General features: G+C 44.6%; 1 protein-coding gene across 10 annotated transcripts; it reads left to right on the forward strand.

The window, feature by feature from the left end:
• The first annotated feature begins 7 nt into the window (after positions 1 to 7).
• LOC308237594 (protein C1orf43) lies at positions 8 to 21,116 on the forward strand. Of its 10 annotated transcripts, none has more exons than XM_080648371.1 (10): positions 115 to 401; positions 789 to 890; positions 7,978 to 8,113; positions 8,306 to 8,359; positions 8,983 to 9,149; positions 9,229 to 9,287; positions 12,325 to 12,418; positions 13,956 to 13,996; positions 16,698 to 16,827; positions 20,071 to 21,116. In XM_080648371.1, exons 1-10 carry the CDS (start codon positions 336 to 338, stop codon positions 20,170 to 20,172), a joined length of 951 nt encoding a protein of 316 aa, XP_080504497.1. In that variant the 5' UTR covers positions 115 to 335; the 3' UTR covers positions 20,173 to 21,116. The 10 variants fall into 10 exon arrangements, with proteins under 10 accessions (XP_080504501.1, XP_080504506.1, XP_080504505.1 ...); XM_080648373.1 differs by having other exon boundaries at positions 7,978 to 8,095; XM_080648374.1 differs by having other exon boundaries at positions 121 to 217; positions 7,978 to 8,095.
• Positions 21,117 to 21,662: the final 546 nt, after the last annotated feature.

The raw sequence follows: 21,662 nt of genomic DNA on the forward strand, positions 1-21,662 counted from the left end.
CCCCGCCTCCTCCACGTAGGCCACGCCCCCTCCACGTGATGCACAGGTGGCCTTCGCTTCCTCTTACTAGCGTAGTTCCGCGTCTCCGCTTTCACCGCTCCCGGGTGTCTTTGCGCGCCTGAGTCACGTGTTGGAGGAAGTGAGAAGGTGTCGTTCTTCTTTACCAGCCTCCCCCATCCGCCATGTTTTCTGGCCGGGTCATCCTTGATCTTTCCGCGTAAGGAAATGGCCGGGGGGTTTCAGAGAATCCAGGTGCCGTTGCCTCGGAGGAGCCCGGGCTGACGAGGCAGGGCAGCGGGGTCAACCGGAGCAGTTCTGCGCGGGGTGGGGAGGCCATGGCGTCCAGCAGTAACTGGCTGTCGGGGGTGAATGTCGTGCTGGTGATGGCCTACGGGAGCCTGGTGAGATTTCCCGACCCTATTCCTGCTGTTGCGTGTGACCTAGTAGAGCCCCTCCGCGTGAGCAGTCCTTGTCTTCATTCTCCATCCACTCACCTGCACTTTTTCTGGGTTTTGACTCGTATCCCAAGAGTACGTAGGGGCATCAGTCACGGACTCTTACTGCCCCGCCCCTGGCCAAGAACCCTCCCTCTGAACCCTAAAACAGAGACCACCCCATGCTGCCGGCTTCCTTTTATCCACCCCTTCTCTGATGGCCTTGCTGTCCCGTTACACCCCCCAAGGCCTCCCGAAGAGCCTGAATGGGGATTTGAAATGAAGGCATGCCTTTTATTCTTCTCACTGTTTTTTCACTTAAGACTCTTTACTTCTCTCATATCTTTTGGACAGGTGTTTGTGCTGCTATTTATTTTTGTGAAGAGGCAAATCATGCGCTTTGCAATGAAATCCCGAAGGGGACCTCACGTCCCTGTGGGACACAATGCCCCCAAGGTAGGTCCTTAAGGCACTAGATAGGCCTGGTTTTCCAGATCTGTTAGGGCCCAGAATGAGATTACCTTTGCTTTTAGAAACGACTTTCAAGTCCCTCGTTTTCTTGTCCAGTTGCCCACGTTACCTTAGTAGACTGAGCAATAGCTGTCAGTTTGGGGGCTGGTTTACCTGCTCACTGCTGTGGCATGTAGCTTACCCAGGAACTTCAGTTTCTGCATCTGCAGAATGAAGGGCTTGGGTTAAAATTCCCAACTTTTGTGTTACGATACCACCCAGTTCAAATTAAACTACCCAGTGTTTTCTGTTTGTTTGTTGTGTTTTTTTTATTTTGTTTTAGGATGGGGTTAGGGTGGTTAAAATTAACCCCAGCAAAATAAGAGTTGCCTCTGCAGAATTTTAGATTTATAAGGGCTCGGTAAATCATCTAGTTCCAACTCTCACCTTAGAAAGTGAAACCTAAGAAAATGAAACAGTTTACCAAAGGACATTTTAGAAAGTTTGTAACCACTTCTTAAGTGATTGCCTTCCTTTCCTTGGGTAGTTATTTATCTACTGATGAAATTTTATCTCTATCCCAGACTTCTTTCCTGAGTTCCATGCTTACATATCCAACTGCCTACCTAACACTTAGATATCTTATAGGCATGTCACACCTAACATATCTAAATCAGAACTCTTGATAACCTACCACCACCCCCATCCTGCTGTTTCTGCCTTCCACTCTTGAGTAAAAGACACCTGTTGCCCTTACCAACCTCTTTTTGTATGGTTCTCCCTTGATCACTGGAACCCAGCTACAGTGGTTGAATTTTCCACTTTTCCATGTGCTGTTACTGTGACCTAGAATGATCTGTTGGTGTTCACTTGACTAGCTCATTTGTTCTTTAGATCTTAATTTAAATATCATTTCCTCCCAAGAGGAGTGCTTATTATGTATTTAAAATAGGTCTTCCTCTTTTTTTTCTCATAGTCCCCTGATTTTTTTTCTAGATAGCATTTTACCACTAATTTTATTTTATGCTTAATTTTCTATTTGTTTAATGCTTCTCTCTTGCATTAAACTTTAAGTTTCAAGAATGCAGGCCCATACCAGTTTTGTTCACCACTGTAAAGTCAGGATCTACACATATTAGGTACTCAACTCATTTTAGGTGAAAAGCAGGTTAGTGGGAGAGTTAGAGCTAGTATACAACTCTCAATCCTAGACCAAAGTTCTTTCATTAATCAGTGCTATTAACCCTCCCCTCCTTATTCTTTGCTTATATATTTTATGGAAAACCTCAAGAAAGATGTCATGGCCTGAAATGTCAACAGAGCTCCTTTAACATTCCTGTAAGTCCCCAAATGCCTGCTCACTTCCGTAAGAGGATTAGGATTGGCTTCCAGTATATCAGGGGTCCTCACACTTTTTAAACAGGGGGCCAGTTCACTGTCCCTCAGACCGTTGGAGGGCCGGACTATAGTTTAAAAAAAAACTATGAACAAATTCCTATGCGCACTGCGGGACCTGGATGAGTCGGCTGCTAAGCAGGACAGGCAGTGGCACCCGGCGGGCTGGGGCTGCATGTGGCCCGCGGGCCGTAGTTTGAGGACCCCTGCGAGCCAATCAAAACTTTGACTATCTAGAAGCCCCCTGGACTAGATGAGAGCAAGGTTCCTTTTGCTTTAAAAAATTATCAAAAATTTCACCCATTGTTGGTGGAAGTAAAAATTAAACTGTGGAAAATAATTGGGCATTATCTAGTAAGATTGTACAGGTGCCTAATCCACAGCTCAGCAATTCCACTCCTACCATAGAGAAATTAATTTTTGCTCATGTGTACCAGAAGATATGTACAAGATTATAGCAGCATTGTTTGTAATACAGTAAGCCCTCCATTTAAGGGACTTCAGATTAAATGGACAAATTTGCTAGTCCATGTGTCATATGTGAAAATTAACACCCTGTTAATTTTTAATTTTAAAATGCTTTTAACCAAGATTTGTTTATAATTAACAGGTTACTTTGTGTTCTTTTTTTTTTTTTAATCTTTTTACAAAGAAATTTTAGCTTTTTATTTTTTTTAATACATTTTTATTGATTTCAGGGAGAGGGAGATGGAAATAGAAACATCAATGATGAGAGAGAATCATTGATTGGCTGCCTCCTGCACGCCCCCTACTGGGCATTGAGCCCACAACCCTAGCATGTGCCCTTGGCCGGAATCGAACCCGGGACCCTTCAGTCTGCAGGCTGACGCTCTATCCACTGAGCCAAGCCGGCCAGGGCAGTTTGTCCATTTTTAACATACACATTCAGAAAACCTATTTTATTATATAACTTTCGGCTTTAATGGACATCCCCTCGCCCAAAATAGTCCATTATATCCAGATTTTACTGTATTTTAAAAAGAAATTGCCTTGGCCGATGTGGTATGGTGGTTAAAGTGTCAGCCCGCTCACTGAAGGGTTGCAGGTTCCGTGCTCACTCAAGGGCATGTAGCTGGGTTGCAGGTTCCATCCCTGGTCCCCGTTGGGGAGAATTCGAGAGGCAACCGATCAATGTGTCTCTGTCACATTAATGTTTCTCTCCATCTTTCTTTCTCTTTCCCCCCTTTCCTTCCTCCCTCCCACTCTTTCTAAAAATCAATGGAGCCCTAGCTAGTTTGACTCAGTGGATAGAGCATCAGCCTGCAGACTGAAGGGTCCCAGGTTCGATTCTAATCAAGGGCACATGCCCAGGTTTCGGGCTCAATCCCCAGTAGGGGGCGTGCAGGAGGCAGCCAATCAATGAATCTCTCTCATCAATGATGTTTCTATCTCTCCCTCTCCCTTTCTGAAATCAATAAAAATATTTTTTTAAATCAATGGAAAATATATTCTCAAGTGAGGATTAACGAAAAAAGAAAAAATTAAAAATATATTTTCATATTTCAGTGGCTGGAATTAAAACAAACTTCCAAAAATAAATAAGTAAATAAAATAAATATTTTTATTGATTTCAGAGAGGAAGGGATGAGGGGGAGAGAGAGAGAGAGAAACATCAATGATGAGAGAGAATCATTGATCAGCTGCCTCCTGCACGCCCCTCACTGGGAATGGAGCCTGCAACCAGAGTGCCTCAACTATGAATTGAACCATGACTTCCTGGTTCATAGGTCTGCACTCAACCGCTGAACCATGCCAGCTGGGTGGGGGGGATTGTTAATCCAAATGTCTATGGAGAATGGCTATCTGTATATATAAAGGGCTAATATGTTAAGGTCGCTATGACGCGCACTGACCACCAAGGGCAGACACTCAATGCAGGAGCTATAGTGACACACACTGGCCATTTACAGAGAAATGGCACCATGGACCTGGTGCCAACAAAGCAACACTCAGCTTCCCCCAAGTGGGACATAGGCCCCACCACCACCCCTGAGTGACAGCCCACCAAATTGCAGTCAACACTGCCGAGACCCCATGGCACAAAATGCAGTGCCCAGCCCAGCCGGGAAACGGTCGCTGTGGGTGCTGGTAATGATGTCATGTAGCAACGACCAGCTTCCTCTCCCTAGTGACTATGCTCCTTGGAGTTTCTTCAGCCCAGGAATATGACTTGCTTTATAGCCAGTTGCAAACATTTTACACTTCAATCAAATTTCTGTGAAGCATTTTCCTGTGTCTCGTTTCATTTGATTCTCACAGAAGTCCTGGAGTAGGAAGATAGGAGACTCAGTAGAATCCTATTTTCATTAGCTGGAAAATGGAGATTTAGAGAAAGTTTAGAAACTTGACCTGACTGAAAAGAAGTAAGAAATGGTGGACCCTGAAAATGACTTCAGGCTGAAACCGGTTTGGCTCAGTGGATGGAGCGTCGGCCTGTGGACTGAGGGGTCCCAGGTTCGATTCCGGTCGGGGGCATGTGCCTTGGTTGCGGGCACATCCTCGGTGGGAGGTGTGCAGGAGGCAGCTGGTTGATGTTTCTCTCTCATCGATGTTTCTGGCTCTCTATCCCACTCCCTTCCTCTCTGTGAAATATCAATAAAATATAAAAAAAAGAAAATGACTTCAGATTTTCTCACTGCACAAATTATAGTCAAAAACACTGCTGCAGTTAAATATTTTACCCTTTGTTTTCCCTGTGTGATCTACAATAATAATCTGCTTCATGTTGATATTTACTGCTGTGTTGCAGTTACCTGAAAGAGAAGTTGGGGTGCCTCACTGGGCTGGAAAAAGTTTAGCTAAATCAGAAAGCGGGTCAAATTAAGCAAGTTTATTCTATATCTATAAAAGGCTAAGTTGACTTGCGCATGCGTGATACATATAAAGCTCTCGCTGGCGCCAATTGCACATGTGTGTTTTGATCTGTCATTGTCGATCATGAATTTGGTTGACACTTCCATTAAAGAGAAAGGGCAAATAGCGATATTAAAATATTCTAATTTCCTTTCAGTGTGCACGAATCTGTGCACCAGGCCACTAGTATAATTATATAGTTGTATTTTGGAATACTATAGGAAATGAAAATAAACTGAAGGTAAATATATGAACACAAATGAATCTCCAAAGTATTTGTGAATGTAAGTCGCAAACATGAATGAATCTTGAAAACATCCTGAGTGAAAATAGCCATTCACATAGAAATAGGTACCATATGATTCCACTCCACTTATTTTTTTATTGATTTCAGAGACTTGAAGAGGGAGCGAAAGATAGAAATATCAATGATGAAAGAATCATTGATCAGCTCCCCCCTACTGGGGATCAAGCCCACAACCCGGGCATGTGCCCTTGACCAGAATCGAACCCAGGACCCTTCAGTCCACAGGCTGACGCTCTATCTACTGAGCCAAACCGGCTAGGGGTGATTCTATTCCATTTACATGAAATTCTAGAACAGGCAGACTGTATTGATAGAAAGCACATCAGTGTTGCCCAGCGGGAAAGGTTGACTGCAAATGAGTATGAAGAACATTTTGGGGTGATGAAAATCTGTATCTTTTTTTTTTTTTAACCCTCATCCAAGGATACGCTTTTCATTGATTTGAGAGAGAGGAAGAGAAATATTCATTGGTTGGCTTGTCTGCAGTACGTGCCCCAACAGAGGATTGAACCAGCAACCTGGGTATGTGCCTTGACCAGGAATCGAACCCATAATCCTCTGGTGCACACAGGACAATGCTCTAACCAACGGAGCCACACCAGCCAGGGCATGTTCTGTATCTTGATTGGGTATATTCATTTGTCAACACTCATCCACCTACACACTTAAAATGGTTGCATTTTGTTGCATGTAAATTCACTCAATAAAGGTTATTTAAATTTTTGAAAGACAAATTCAAAAAGTATTTTTTCTGTCCTGGTCAGTATTCTACAATAGTTAGAGCGTTGACCCAGGAAGCAAAGGGTCACAGGTTTGATGCTGGTCAATGGTAAGTACTTGGGTTGCAGGTTCCCCGCCTAGGATGGGACTTGTTCGGGAGGCAACCAATTGATGTGGCTGTTTCACATCAATATTTCTCTCTCCTCTCTCCCACTCTCTAAAATCAGTGGAAAAAATACCCTCCCACGATGATTAGCCACAACAACAAAAAAAAGAAAAGCCCTCTGCTTTTGTATCTGATACTTCCAGATGAATAAGATGCAGCAATATCACCTTGTATTCCAGAAAAATTTCCATATGTTTTCTGGTGATAGAACCACTTATGATATGATATGCTGGTATTGTACAGGCATATTCATGTGGTGGTAGTAAAGCATGGACAATGGCTTTGGCAGGATGAGGCTCACACTTGAGCGGGCTCTCCGATTGTGATAATCATGCAGCTGACTCCTTTTCCATTGATTTTCTTTGCCACTAACACTCTCCAGTGGTCATGAGTACTTTCATTTATTCCACCTCTTGCACATACCTTGCTTCCAGTTTCACAGACATCCATTGGGTCCTGGATGTTCCTAAGTGTGAGGGATGGCACCATAGTGCCAGATATATCCTTCATAAGGGAACAAATTTGCAACAAAATGGAATTTTCCTTTTTTCACCTCTTGTTTAGTTGGTTTTGAATGGTCCTTTGTAGTAATCTCCATTAGACCAGTGTGGTACTTGAACTACCATATGGAACGCAGCATTATCTGTATAAATTGGAATATCATGAAATAGATATATTGTCTTTTTTTTTTTTTTTACTTTTAGAGGGAGAGGGTGAGAAAGAAACATCAATGTGAAAGCATCAATCATCTGCTTCCTACATGCCCCCTACCCAGGCATGTCCCCTGACCAGAAATCAAACTGTCAAATCTTCCATTGCATGGAACAGCGCCCAACTGAGCCACACCAGCCACGGCTGTCCTTTTTAATTTTTCTCTCTTTTATATATGTGTATATATATTTTTTATTGATTTCAGAGAGGAAGGGAGAGGGAAAGATAGAAACATCAGTGATGAGAGAGAATCATTCATCGGCTGCCTCCTGCACATTCCACATTGGGGATCGAGCCTGCAACCCAGGCATGTGCCCTGACCGGAAATGGAACCACAACCTCCTGGTTCATAGGTCAATGCTCAACCACTGAACCACGCCAGCTGGGCTCTTTAAATTTTGAGGAAGATGCCGGGCTCGAGGGTGAAGGGCGTGGTGCTCCTCAGGGGTGAAGCAGTTCATGGTGCCAGAGACATTGCCTGCTGCTGCCACAGACCAAGCAGCCCGCACACGGTTCAGACTGATAAGGAGAGACCATTCTTTTTTTTATTATTATTCCTCACCGGAGAACATGTTATTTTTATAGAGAGGGGAAGGAGGAGAGAGAGAGATACAGATCAGTTGTTTCCTGTACTTCCCTCAACCAGGGATCAAACCCACAACCTAGGTATGTGCCCTGACCGGAATTGAACCCTCAACCTTTAAGTGTATGGGACGACATTACAACCAACTGAGCTACACTGGCAAGGGCAAAGAGAGACCATTATTAAATTTTTGAGTCTTACCTTGCAATTTCATTAGCCAAATGAGCATTTTTTCTGCTTCTGTCATCTTAGTTGCTCATTTGCTCTGCTCCATTTCCAGATTAATGGAAAGCGTAGTACAGGGTAAGTGATTGTGTATTCTTTTCTCTATGAACAGGACTTAAAAGAGGAGATTGATATTCGACTATCCAGGGTTCAGGATATCAAGTATGAACCTCAGCTCCTTGCGGATGATGATGCAAGACTACTACAGCTGGACACCCAGGGAAATCAGAGTGTGTGGCATCCTCTTGGTGAATACTTCAGTGAGGGATCCTACAAGTTCAGAATTCCTTTGCTCTCAGAGTTGTAACATAGCTGCTGGCAAAACCAGCAGCTGTGGGTTCTGTGTTCCTGGGTATATAACATGTGGAAGGCAGTGTTTTAGCTTGGAGTTTAGAGACTTTTTTGAGGGTTATGTCTGAGACCACTCTCTTTCTCAACAGGTTGTTACAACTATTTATACAGGATGAAAGCTCTAGATGCCATCCGTGCCTCTGGTAAGAGCTACTTGACAGGGGCCATTTGGAATCCTGAAAGTTCATTTAGGGAAGAGGGAGGAATCCACTTTATGTATGTTAGAATTTGTCCTTTCTGCACTGTCTCTGGTTAATAGGAATTTTCCTAGGGTTTTGAGCATTTGGGTAACTCTTTTGCGTCAGAAAATGATGTAGACCATTATTTCTTCTCCAAAGAGTCTGAATTTGTTTTGTTCTTTAGACCTTAAGTTTCATGAACTGGGTGGTGGTAATTTGCTTGTTTTCCGCAAAAGACAAGCTATTTTGCTAAGCCCCAGATAGATTATTCTTTAACTTTTAAATTCTATAACCATTATCATATATACTCTGTCTCTACTAAAACATAGTTTATGTCTTAAAGCCAGGGTAGGCATGTAGGGGGGTAAATAGGAGGGTGACAATCGTGTGTATCATTGGTATAGCTTACAGTTGTGTTGCCACCACCAAATAACAACTCAGACACATCTCTATACCTCTGGTCTTCTTAATTCTTTAGAACTTCCCTCCAACTCATTCATTGGACCCATTTCTAAGTTTGGGAAATTAACTAGAAAGAGTAACAAATGGGAGAAGGTGTAGCATTGTGCTATTATTTATCTCCTCAGAAATCCCATTTCATGCTGAAGGCCGGCATCCCCGTTCCTTAATGGGCAAGAATTTTCGCTCCTACCTGCTAGATCTTCGAAACACTAGTACTCCTTTCAAGGGTGTGCGCAAGGCCCTCATTGATACCCTGCTGGATGGCTATGAGACAGCCCGCTATGGGACTGGGGTAAGCTGGGTTGCCACTAAAGGGAACTAAAGGGATCCCCCCACTAAAAGATGCTCACTCTTCCTTCCTTTTTCCTCAGGTCTTTGGCCAGAGAGAGTACCTGCGCTATCAGGAGGCCCTGAGTGAGCTGGCCACAGTGTGAGTTCAGAGGGGAACATGTCAAAGGGGACTGGTTAGAGAATATATAGTAGTGCTGGACTCTTTCCATAGTGAGATGGCCTTCATAAAGCAATATGAACAAAATCCATGATAACGTAAGAGTTGTCAGGTCCTAGACAATTAGAACTGCCTCTCGCTCACATTGGAAAGCAAATGCACCTCAACAAGCTAATACGCGAACCTTCTGCTTTTGTACACCTCTTTTTTAATTGGTGTAAAAAGGAATAGAGTTTTTCAGCACACAGAGATGCCTTCTCTTCCAGGGTGCCAGGGTCCTCCTTCAGTGCCTTGGGTCTGATAAAAAGATTTAAATACCACCCATTTTTATTAATACTTTAAGCATTAGTAACTGTCTCTGAAACATAGGACATCACTATAGAGTCAGCTGATGAGTATTTGTGTTATAGGAGAGGAATCGTGACTTTCTGGGAATGTTTTAAATATGTACTAACATAGTTTCATTATGTTGTTTATGCAAATCTATAATAATAAAAACATAATAATGCTAATTAGACCAGACATCTGAACATCAGAACAACTGTCTGGATGACCTTCCGGATGAAGCCGGGGCTGCGAGAGCCTAGCTCCTTGCACGAATTTCGTGCATCAGGCCTCTAGTGTTGAAATGAAAAGGTAAAAAGGATAAGCCAATCTATATAATAAAGATGGAATAATGCTAATTGGTCCTAATGGTATCCCAGTGACGACTGGTGACCGGTCAATAGGCAGAAGCTGCTGGGCAGGTATGGGGGGTGGGGACTTCTGCCCCCAGCGCAGGCGTGCGCAGGCCTGCCCAGCGTTCACATCACGCTGCCTGCGTGTGTCCCCGCCCAATGCTGAGGTGACGCTGCAAGGAGGCGGGGCTTTACAGGTGTGCGGCTGGCCGGTTCTGGGTCTTGCCCAGTGGGGGTAGGGCCAGCCAGGTCTGGGTCTCAAGTGATTTTGAGACCTGCACAGGTGTGCAGGGACTTGACTCTGGGTCCCACGGAACGCCCCAGAGTCTGACAGGAGGGAGGAGGGAGCCTGATACCCACACCCAGGACCCACATAGCATGGCACTCGCACCCAGGACCCATACAGCAGGGTGGCGGGAGCCCCATCCTTCACAAAATCAGCCATTGGTCAGCTTGCTGTCAGCACCCTGATAGCAGGAATCCATTCACCTGCACCACAGACCCTGACAGCAGGGAGGTGGGATTATATGTAAAGGCCAACTATTGGCACAAAGTACCTCTGAAGCCGAAAGAAGCCATTGTTGGCGACACAATGTATCATTTTGTTAATGTTTATTTGTTAGTAAATTTATATATTTTAATATACATTTTACTAGTTTTCTTTCATCTCTGACACTTCTATTATGGAGAAAAGGCAAATAGTAATATTAAAATATTTCCTCTACTTAATTCCATTTTAATGTGCACGAATTTTGTGCACTGGGCCACTAGTCTAGAATAAAAAGTTAGCAGCATGAAAAGAAAGAATACATCTGTTTTCTGATGTGTTGAGTATGGATCTTTCTCAAACGATAAGGGTTATGTCTGTCCTGTCTTTTCTCTGTTCCTAAGAATAAATCACCTTGTTCCTACTAAAAACTACTAGCAATGATAATGAAAATGAGCATGTGGAAAGGATGGAAAAGGGCATTTGGTTTAGAAGTCAGGCAGAAGGCCTGTTCAAAAAACATTTTTTGAAAGACAAATATTTTATGACTCCACTTACTTGAGATGCTTAGTTAAATTCATAGAGATAGAAAGTAGAATGGTGGTTGCCCCAGGACTGGAGGAAAGAGGGAATAGAGAGTTAATCGGTTGAGGGTTTGTTTTGCAAAATGAAAAAAATTCTGGATATTAGTCGCATAATAGTGTAAATGTACTTAACACTACTAAACTATAAAAATTTAAAAATAGTTAAGATGGGCCCTGGCTAGAGTGGCTCATTTGTTTGGATTGTTGTCCTGTCCACAGGAAGATCACAGGTTCGACTCCTGGTCAGAGGCACATACCTAGGTTGTATGTTCAATCCCAGTCGGGGCAGGTACAGGAGGCAACCAATTCATGTTTCTCAAGTCGATATTTCTCCCTCTCTCCATCTCTCTCCCTTCCTTCCTCTAAGAAATCAATAAGGTTCTATAAAGAATAGTTAAGATTTAAATATAAAAAATAATAACTTTTATGTTTACTGTAAAAATTTTTTTAATTTAGTCTCTTTGATTTCTAGCTTCTAGAAAGGTTCAATGGGTGTAGTGAAAATAGTATAGGCTCTGAAACCTGACAAACTTAGGTTTGAATCCCAGATTTATGTCACTTAATAGCTTTGTGACCTCAAGCAAGTTACTTAATGGACCCTCAGTTTCCTAACCTGCAAAATGAAATTATACCACAATGTAGGAATATTGAGATGTTAGTAAATTAGATGTTAGGCAATCACCAAGTTTAATGTCCTAATGTGATCAGTACTCAATAGTTACTTTTATTTATTTTTTAAATATTTTTTATTGATTTCAGAGAGGAAGGGAGAGGGAGAGATAGAAACATCAATGATGAGAATCATTGATCAGCTGCCTCCCGCACGTCCCATACTGGGGATCGAGCCCACAACCCAGGTATGTGTCCTTGGCCGGAATCGAACCTGTGACCCTTCAGTCTGCAGGCCGACGCTCTATCCACTGAGCCAAACTGGCTAGGGCTACTTTTATTCTTATTTGATATTCCTTTCTCAAGAGTTTCTCTCTGGACTGGGAGAATATTAGCAGCATACACACATTAGGCGACTCAGCAGAATTAAAAGTTTTCTCTAAGGGTAGTGAGATGAAAAGTTTGGGCCAGAGGCAGGGACTCATTGGGAAAATTGGTTACTCTGCTATTTCTAAGCTTCCAGGTAGGATTTTAGTAATTAGTTTGTAAAATAGGATAGAGACCATTAGTGCTACAACTCCATTTATGGGATGGATGAACCTCAAATTCTATTCTTTCATTAGTCCTCATTCTGTCTGTGACCTGCCCTCTGTATTCTTCAGGGTCAAAGCACGAAGTGGGAGCTCCCAGCGACAACATCAGTCAGCAGCCAAAGACCTAACCCAGTCTCCTGAAGTTTCCCCAACAACCATCCAGGTGACATACCTCCCCTCCAGCCAGAAGAGTAAACGTGCCAAGCACTTCCTTGAATTGAAGAGCTTTAAGGACAACTATAACACACTAGAGAGTACTCTGTGATGGCGCTGAAGGACTTGTTGTTGATGAGCCAGAGAGACTGCATTGTGCTTGCCGGGCGCCCCTCAGGTCATCTGGATCAGCAGGCCCAGGCTGGATCAGCTGAAGCTCCCGGTTGTGTCCACAGCTCTTAGAGCTCATGCCTAGAGAATCATTCTCCAAACCTTCCTATGGCCAGTTTCAGAACATCAGTTAAGACTTTATTTTCCCTTGGTAGCACTTTATTTCTGGAGTTGAAATAAGATGTTTTTTTTAATGTTTCTGTCAGAGCTTCCTTAAAAATCCTCACTTGGTTTTGATCATAGTTCATCTGCCCTTTTCTAGATTATAATCCCAAGGGTGAGAGAGTTGGGGTGACAGGGGAAGAATGGTCAGACCAATGCACTGGTCTGACTTTATAAATTAATAAAATAAACAATTAAGCAATAAAGTATATGATTCATTCATTTACAGTTGCCTTTTAGTAAAACAGGCATATGCTATGTTCTCTGCACCTGCCTCAGGATACGGCATGAGGATTTGCCTTCAGAGAATTGATAGGACTGGACCCTGGATCTGGGACCATACAGATACTCCTTGGGATCCCAACAGAAGAAATCTTAAAATTGGGACTCTGGTCCTTGCTCATAAAATTGCCTGTGTCACTAATAGAACACAAGAACCAGGATTCTTTAAGGTGTCTTGGGCATCAGGCCAGGTGACCAATCAACTCCTATCTGTAGGGTCATTGTTGGAGGCAAAAATGTTGCTATGACTACTGAAACCTTGGTTACTGACCCAAACAGAAAGAGCTTGCTCAGTCTCCCAAGACCACATCAGACAGTCTATAAACATGTCTACAGAAAACCTGGCTAAGACAGAAAAGGTATGCAGAGTTGGAAGGAGAAGCTGGGGTGGAGGGGATTTTCCTTGATGGGGTTTCCAGATAAGCTTACCAGGATTGGCCCTTCTGAGAGAGGCCCTTGATACAACAAGGATAGTAACAGAAGTGGGAGACTGTATCTGACACATACTATGCCTGGCACATAGTATATCATACCAACTCCTACCTATTCTCTTTGATCCGTTCTGAAAGGAATAGACCAGTGGTCGGCCAACTCATTAGTCAACAGAGCCAAATATCAACAGTACAACGATTGAAATTTCTTTTGAGAGCCAAATTTTTTAAACTTAAATTTCTTCTAATGCCACTTCTTCACAATAGACTCTCCCAGGCCGTGGTATTTTGTGGAAGAGCCACACTCAAGGGGCCAAAGAGCCGCATGTGGCTTGCGAGCCGCAGTTTGCCGACCACTGGAATAGACCTTTCTTCCCGCCTCCCCTAGAAAATTAGCCCCTCTCTAAAGAGGAAGATTTATGTGTCTCCCACAGGAGCAGGGTACTAAGGGTGAGGAACTGGAGATATAAAGCAGATCAACAGAACTCCCTTTTCTTGCAGAGTTTTCAAAGGAACCTGATACTTAAGAAGATGGTGGACAGGTAATCTCTGCTTCTATTTCTTCCCTTACTCTTCAGCTTAACCTTTTACCCTCCTGTACTCCCTGAGCCATCTCTCAGCTCTGGATCACTTTCTAGGGCAGTGGTTCTCAACCTTTCTAATGCCACGACCCTTTAATACAGTTCCTCATGTTGTGGTGACCCCCAACCATAAAATTATTTTCGTTGCTACTTCATAACTGTAATTTTGCTACTGTTATGAATCGTAATGTACATATCTGTGTTTTCCGATGATCTTAGGCTCTACAGCCTAAGACCTCTACAACGTGTCGCTACCCACAGGTTGAGAACTGCTAGCAGGGTCACCTAAGACCATCGGAAAACACAGATATTTACATTACGATTCATAACAGCAAAATTACAGTTATGAAGTAGCAACGAAAATAATTTTATGGTTGGGGGTCACCACAACATGAGGAACTGTATTAAAGGGTCGCGGCATTAGAAAGGTTGAGAACCACTGCTCTAGGGGCTCATCAAGAAGAAAAACAGGCCCTAACCAGTTTGGCTCAGTGGCTAGAGCGTCGGCCTTCGGACTGAAGGGTCCCGGGTTCGATTCTGGTCAAGGGCATGTAGTTTGGTTGCGGGCTCGATCCCCAGTAGGGGGAGCGCAGAAGGCAGCTGATCGATGTTTCTCTCTCATCAATGTTTGATGTTTCTAACTCTGTCCCTCTCCCTTCCTTGTTTCTAACTCTGTCCCTCTCCCTTCCTCTCTGTAAAATCAATAAAACATAAAAAAAAAAAAGAAAACAGGTGTGAAGGGGGCCAGAGATATCTTCCTTGTGCCCACTATGTTAAGCTGTATAGACAGTGGTGATTGGTTTTTAATCTCAGTAGAGGCCATACTTGATTTTTTAGAAGGGAAAGGAGAGAGAGGGCAATGTTGATGTGAAAGATAAACATCAATCAGTTGCCTTTCCATACGTGCCCAGACTGGAGATGGAACCTGCAACTTAGGTGTGTCCCCTGACTGAGATTCGAACCCACAACCTTTTGGTGTATGGGACAATGCTCCAATCAACTGAGCAGCACCAGCCAGTGCCTAGACCAGCCGTGGGCAAACTACGGCCCGCGGGCCGGATTCGGCCCGTTCGGCTGTTCTATACGGCCCGCGGAGCCGAAAGAGCGGAGGGTTCTCTTGCTCTCCCCTCCGCTCCTTTACTTTGAATTTATATTAGTTCACACAAACACTCCATCCATGCTTTTGTTCCGGCCCTCCGGTCCAGTTTAAGAACCCATTGTGGCCCTCGAGTCAAAAAGTTTGCCCACCCCTGGCCTAGACAATGGTTTTTATTGTTCCTTACCATTCTCTAAAGGAAAATCGGAGTTTTTGTTGTCTTATTTTTTATTTTTATTTACTTTTTAAATGTTTTTACTGATTTTTAGAGAGAGGAAGGGAGAGGGACAGAGGTAGAAACATCGATGAGAGAGTAACATCATTGATCTGCTGCCTCCTGCACACACCCCCACTGGAGATAAAGCCCGCAACCCAGGCATGTACCCCGACCAGGAATTGAACCAGCGACTTCTTGGTTCCTGGGTCCACACTCAACTGCTGAGCCACACCAGCTGGGTTTTTGTTTTACATTTTAAGGAGAATGCAAGTATTTGTTGCCTGGCATTGTACTAATCATGTGGTAGGTATGCAATATTTGTTGAATGAGTGAGAAGATTCAAAAGCCTAGGCTGTATATCTCCTTTACCTGGAGGAACTTTTTAAAAAGCACGGGTAGCCGAAACCGGTTTGGCTCAGTGGATAGAGCATCAGCCTGCGGACTGAAAGGTCCCGGGTTCGATTCCGGTCAAGGGCACGTACCTTGGTTGCGGGCACATCCCCAGTAGGAGGTGTGCAGGAGGCAGCTGATCGATGTTTCTCTCTCATCGATGTTTCTAACTCTCTATCCCTCTCCTTTCCTCTCTGTAAAAAATCAATAAAATATATAAAAAATAAATAAATAAATAAATAAAAAGCACGGGCACACAGTCCTGGGCAGTGTGGCTCAGTGGGAGCATCATCCTGTGCACCAAAAGGAGGCAGGTTTGACTCCTGGTCGGGGCACATACCTGTGGGAGGCAACCAATTGATGTTTCTCTCTCTCTCTCTCTCCTCCCCCCTCCCCCCTCCCCCCTCCCCCTTCCTCTCTAAAATCAGTCAGTAAAAGTGAGAAAGTAGAAGTCCAAATTGTTAAGTCATGCTGCCTATATAAATATGCTTTTATGAAAAAATTAAAAGATGTACTTGGTATCTGAAAGAAACATTTTCTGGAAAGATACACAAGAAACTGATAGCTTTGTTGAGAAGGACTGGAGCAGAAGAATGAAGCTTTCACACTATATTTCTGTATGGATTTAATTTTCTAGTAATCTGTAAAAAATACTTGAATTAAAAAAAAAATCTCTGGGGCCCTAGTTGGTTTGGCTCAGTGGATAGAGCATTGGCCTACTAACTGAAGGGTCCCAGGTTCAAGGGCACATGCCTGGGTTGCAGGCTTGATCCCCAGTAGGGGCCATGCAGGAGGCAGCCGATCAATGATTCTTTCTCATCATTGATGTTTCTATCCCTCTCTCCCTCTCCCTTCCTCTCTGAAAAAAAAAAAGAAAGAAAGCAGCAGACACACTGATGGGGTTTTTGTCTCCATTCCTAACTCTAACCCACTCTAATCCTACCTCTATACCTGGGCAGGTGGCGAAACTCACACACTCTCTGTGTGTGGCAGATGTCGTTGAGCCAGAGGAGAAACCCTTATGCTATTCGGAGGATTCAGGAGTCCATGGTACAGGAGTTGGCACTGGCCAACAAGCAACTATTGATGGTGAGTTCTAGCAAGGATGACCTTAAGTCTCATCCACTTCTGCTCTGTGCTATGCACACTGAGATTCCCAAACTCTTAATCTCTGCTATTACTCACCCTGCCATTACTTTCCTCTGAGGTTTTCACTATTGCACCAGAGCAATAACTCTGTAACACATTAAGGGCCCAGCCTGTTTTGTCTTCTGGACGGAAAGTATAGTTTCAGTCACCGGTAACTGACTGGGCGCTTAACGTGTTAACTCTTAAATGCCTTAAGCTCCTTTTTACTAAGTGATTCTTTGCATTCAGCTGCAGATTGAACATTACAAAGTTCCAAAGTTCAGTCTAGCCCTTGCTCCTCTCATCTTGGTGAGACTCAAAATGCTTTAGTGCCCAGCACCTGTCTCTCAAAATCTCTCTCCCTGGGGTCCCTAATTGTTGTCATATTACCGTCTTTGTAACCCAGGTGCCTAGCAGAGTTCCTGGTTCATGATATGTTCTCAGCAAATATTTGCTGAACATGGGGCTTCACCCTAGAGAAAAAAATTGGATAGGCTTCTCCTTTAATGGTTTAGCCTCTATGCTCCTGCCTAGCTTTATGTCACAGCTAAGTCCAGACACAAGAGAACATGATAGAATAATGGGAAAGCAACCTGGGAGAGAGAATGAGAAAGGCGGGTAAACAGAGGACAACATCATACTGTGGGTGAAAAGGGGCCACATACTAAAACTGGCAAGTTCAGGGAAGGCCTGCATGGTGGCCTTACAAACTCAGAGACTTAAAATAACCACAAAGAATGGTCTGAAATTAAAACTTTTTAATTGCCTGCTGGAGTGGCTCAGTTAATTGAGCATTGTCCTGTGCACTGAAAGGTTGCCAGTACCTGGGTTGTGGGTTTGATCCCTGGTGGGGGCACATATGGAAGGCAACTGATAGATGTTTCTCTCTCTCATTGATGTTTTTCTCCCCCTTCCTCTCTCTAAGTATGACCTCCGGTAAGGATTAAAAAAACAAAACTTTTTAACTAAAAGAAGTTTATGGTGGGTGATCATGTCCTAGAATAGAATCTTCCCTGAAAAAGCTCAATTTTCACCTTAGTTAAGTCTATCTATTGTCTTTTTGTATCTACAATAACATACCTTTAGAATGTCAAAATAATTCACTTAAAAAAAATTTTTTTTAGAGGAAGGGAGAAATAGAAACAATAATGATGAGAGAATCACTCATCGCCTGCCTCCTGCAAGCTCCCTACTGAGGATCAAGCCCTCAACCAGGCATGTGCCCTGACTGGGAATCAAACTATGACCTCTTGATTCATAGGACAATGCTCAGCCACTGAGCCACATTGGCCAGGCCAAAATAATTTACTTTTTCTGGACCCCTCAAAGTACAGCTACTGAACCAAAGTGGAGACCACAAATATCCTCATAGTTTTTGAATTAATTGTTGACTTAATTTTTTATCCAATCCCAAAGGTTCCCTCACCCCTGCTTTGCTTTCTCTTGCCTCCCTAATCTATCACCAATGAATCCTATCTAATAAAAGAGTAATATGCAAATTGACCACACATCTGCCACACCCACCAGCCAATCAGGAGGGAATATGCAAATAAACCCAACCAAGATGGCTGCAGCCACAGAGAGCAGGAGGGAGGCTTGGGTTTCCCTGGCAATGGAGGAATCCAAGGTTTCCGCCTGCCCTTGCCGGCTCAGGCCTCCACTCAATGCTACAAAGTTTCAGTTATAGAAGATAAATAAAGCCCAACAGAAATGGTGGTAGCCATGGAGCTGGAGAGAGCAGGAGGCTAGGGTTGCCCGCTGCAATGGAGGAAGCCAAGCTTCTGCAGCCCTGGCCGGCCCAGGCCTCCGCTTAAGGCTACAAAGTTTTAATTATAGAAGATACATAAATCCCAACAGAAATGGCTGCTGCCACGGAGCAAGCAGAAGGCTTGGCTCCACTCCAGGCTACAAAGTTTCAATTGTAGAAGATAAATAAATCCCAGATCCCAGGGCCTCTGCTTGGGTTGCCGGGGGGTGTGGCTGGCCTGCAAACCACGACAGGCCCCTTGCCCAGGCCGCCCCACACCCTAAGGGAACCCCCACCCTGATCCGGGACACCCTTCAGGGCAAACCAGCTGGCCCCCACCCATGCATCAGGCCTCTATCCTATCTAATAAAAGAGTAATATGCAGATTGACCATCACTCCAACACACAAGATGGCTGCCCCCATGTGGTCAACGATCCTGCCCCCATATGGACACAAGATGGCCACCACAAGATGGCCAGCAGGGGAGGGCAGTTGGGAGGAACCAGGCCTGCAAGAGAGGGCAGTTGTGGGTGATCAGGCCAGCAGGGGAGGGCAGTTGGGAGGGACCAGGCCTGCAAGGGAGGGCAGTTGGGGGCGATCAAGCCTGCTGGGGAGGGCAGTTAGGGGTGACCCGGCTGACAGAGGAGGGAAGTTGGGGGTGACTGGGTCTGCAGGGAAGGGCAGTTGAGGGGGACCCAGGCCTGGAGAGCAGTTGGGGGGTACCAGGCCTGCAGGGGAGGGCAGTTAGGGGTGACCAGGCCTGCAGGGGAGGGCAGTTAGGGGTGACCAGGCCTGCAAGGGAAGGCAGTTAGGGGCAAACAGGCTGGCAGGGGAGCAGTTAGGCATAAATCACGCTGGCAGGGGAGTGGTTAGGGGGTGATCAGGCTGGCAGGCAGAAGCAGTTAGGGGCAATCAGGAAGGCAAGCAGGCGAGCAGTTGGGAGCCAGCAGTCCTGGATTGTGAGAAGGCAGTCGGACATCCCTCGAGGGGTCCCAGATTGGAGAGGGTGCAGGCTGGGCTGAGGGACACCCCCCCTGGTGCACGAATTTCGTTTCATATAACCCACTTACGTCTTCTCTTTTGATTGTAATGTGTAAAATAAGATTCAAAACTGCCATTCTCTGGAGCATTTTCTCAGTCCATTGAGATTTTGCTTTCTGGCAATTGTCAACAGTTTGGCTCAAATAAACTCACAAAAAATTTTCTATAGCCCAGCCAGTGTGGCTCAGTGGTTGAGCTTCGACCTATGAACCAGGTGGTCACGGTTTGATTCCCAGTCAGGGCACAACCCCATTCGGGGGCATGTAGGAGGCAGCCAATCGTTCTCTCTCATCATTGATATTTCTATCTCCCTCTCCTTTCCTCTCTGAAATCAATAAAAATATATTTTTTAAAATTCTCTACAGGTTTGAATGTTTCTTGTGTTGACAATATTCTTTTGTGCCCTTCCCACCAGGTCCGTCAAGCCGCCCTGCACCAGCTGTTTGAAAAGGAGCATCAGCAGTACCAGTGGGAACTAAGTCAGATGGGCAAAGCTTTTTACGTGGAAAGATTCTGATGACATCCGAAACACTGTCCTTCCATTTTCCTCATGCCACTAACCTAATCTTCTCAAGCTCCTACCACCTTGAACGTCCTTCCCAAAACACACCTGGATCTAGTTATCTGTCCACAACTTACGGTGGTGCTCCTACTCTTGCCTCTCAACCACCTGGTGCTATTTGGGAAACTGAAAAAAAAAGATAAAAAATACACCAAGAGTGACACCTTGTGGTCAGAATGAGAGATGGAATGTTGATGTAAGGTGGGGAGGGAAGATGGAGAGATGGACAATGTGAGATTAAATCCTGATTTGGTTTAATAAATAAAGTTAGTTCTTAAAGCTTCAAACGTAGTTCCTGGCCGGTGTGGCTCAGTTGGTTGGAGCATCATCCCGTACACCAGAAGATGCTGGGCGCGATTCCTGATCCGGGCACATAACGCAGCTTACAGATTGGATCTCCAGTTGGGGCCCATTGCTAGAGGCAACGAATTGATATTTCTCTCTCACATCTATGTTTCTCTCTCTCTCCCCCGCCTCCCCACCCTTCCTTCCCGTCGTCTCTAAAAATCAATTAAAACCTGGGCAGCCCTAGCTGGTTTGGCTCAGTGGCTAGAGCTCAGCCTGCGGACCAAAGGGTCCAGGGTTCAGTTCCAGTCCAATCAAGGGCATGTACCTCAGTTGCAGGCTCTTCCCCAGCCCAGGCCCTGGTCAGAGCTCATGCAGGAGGCAACCAATCAATATGTCTCTCTTATCCCTAACTGGTTTGGCTCAATGGATAGAGCATCGGCCTGCGGACTGAAGGGTCCCAGGTTCGATTCCAGTCAAGGACATGTACCTTGGTTGCAGGAACATGCCCAGTAGGGGGTGTGCAGGAGGCAGCTGATTGATGTTTTTCTCTCTCATCGATGTTTCTAACTCTCTCCCTTCCTCTCTGTAAAAAATCAATAAAATATATTTTTAAAAAAATATGTCTCTCTTACATTGATGTTTCTGTCTTTCCCTCTTCCACTCTCCCTAAAAATCAATGGAAATATATCCTCAGGTGAAGATTAACAAAAAAACCCTGGCCAGTGTGGCTCAATTGGGCTCAGCTGAGCATCATCCCATGCACCAAAAGGTTACTGGTTTGATTCCCATTCGGGAATGGGATTGATGCCCGGGTCGAAGGCAAGTATGCAGAAGGCAGCCTCCCGAACACCTGCCCCACTGGGGCAGAGATCGAAACTGCAACCAGGTACCTGGCCTTGACTGGAATTGAACTTGAGACCCTTGGGTGCTTGGGCTGAAGTTCTAACCACTGAGAAAACCTGGTCAGTATTCCACTAATACTTTTCTGTACACTTGATAACTCTGAATGTAGCTATTAATCCACAGCCACTGTGGTGCTTGAGCATCAGGAGGTCTGGGTTTTAGGTTTTGAGTCAGCCAGTTATTGTGAGACTTTGGGATAAGTCTCTTTCCTTTGGGTCTCAATTCCCACCTCTGCAAATGATAGGGTTCCAATC

The sequence above is a fragment of the Plecotus auritus genome, assembly GCF_963455305.1.
Source record: "Plecotus auritus genome assembly, chromosome: 12".
NCBI lineage: Eukaryota > Metazoa > Chordata > Mammalia > Chiroptera > Vespertilionidae > Plecotus > Plecotus auritus.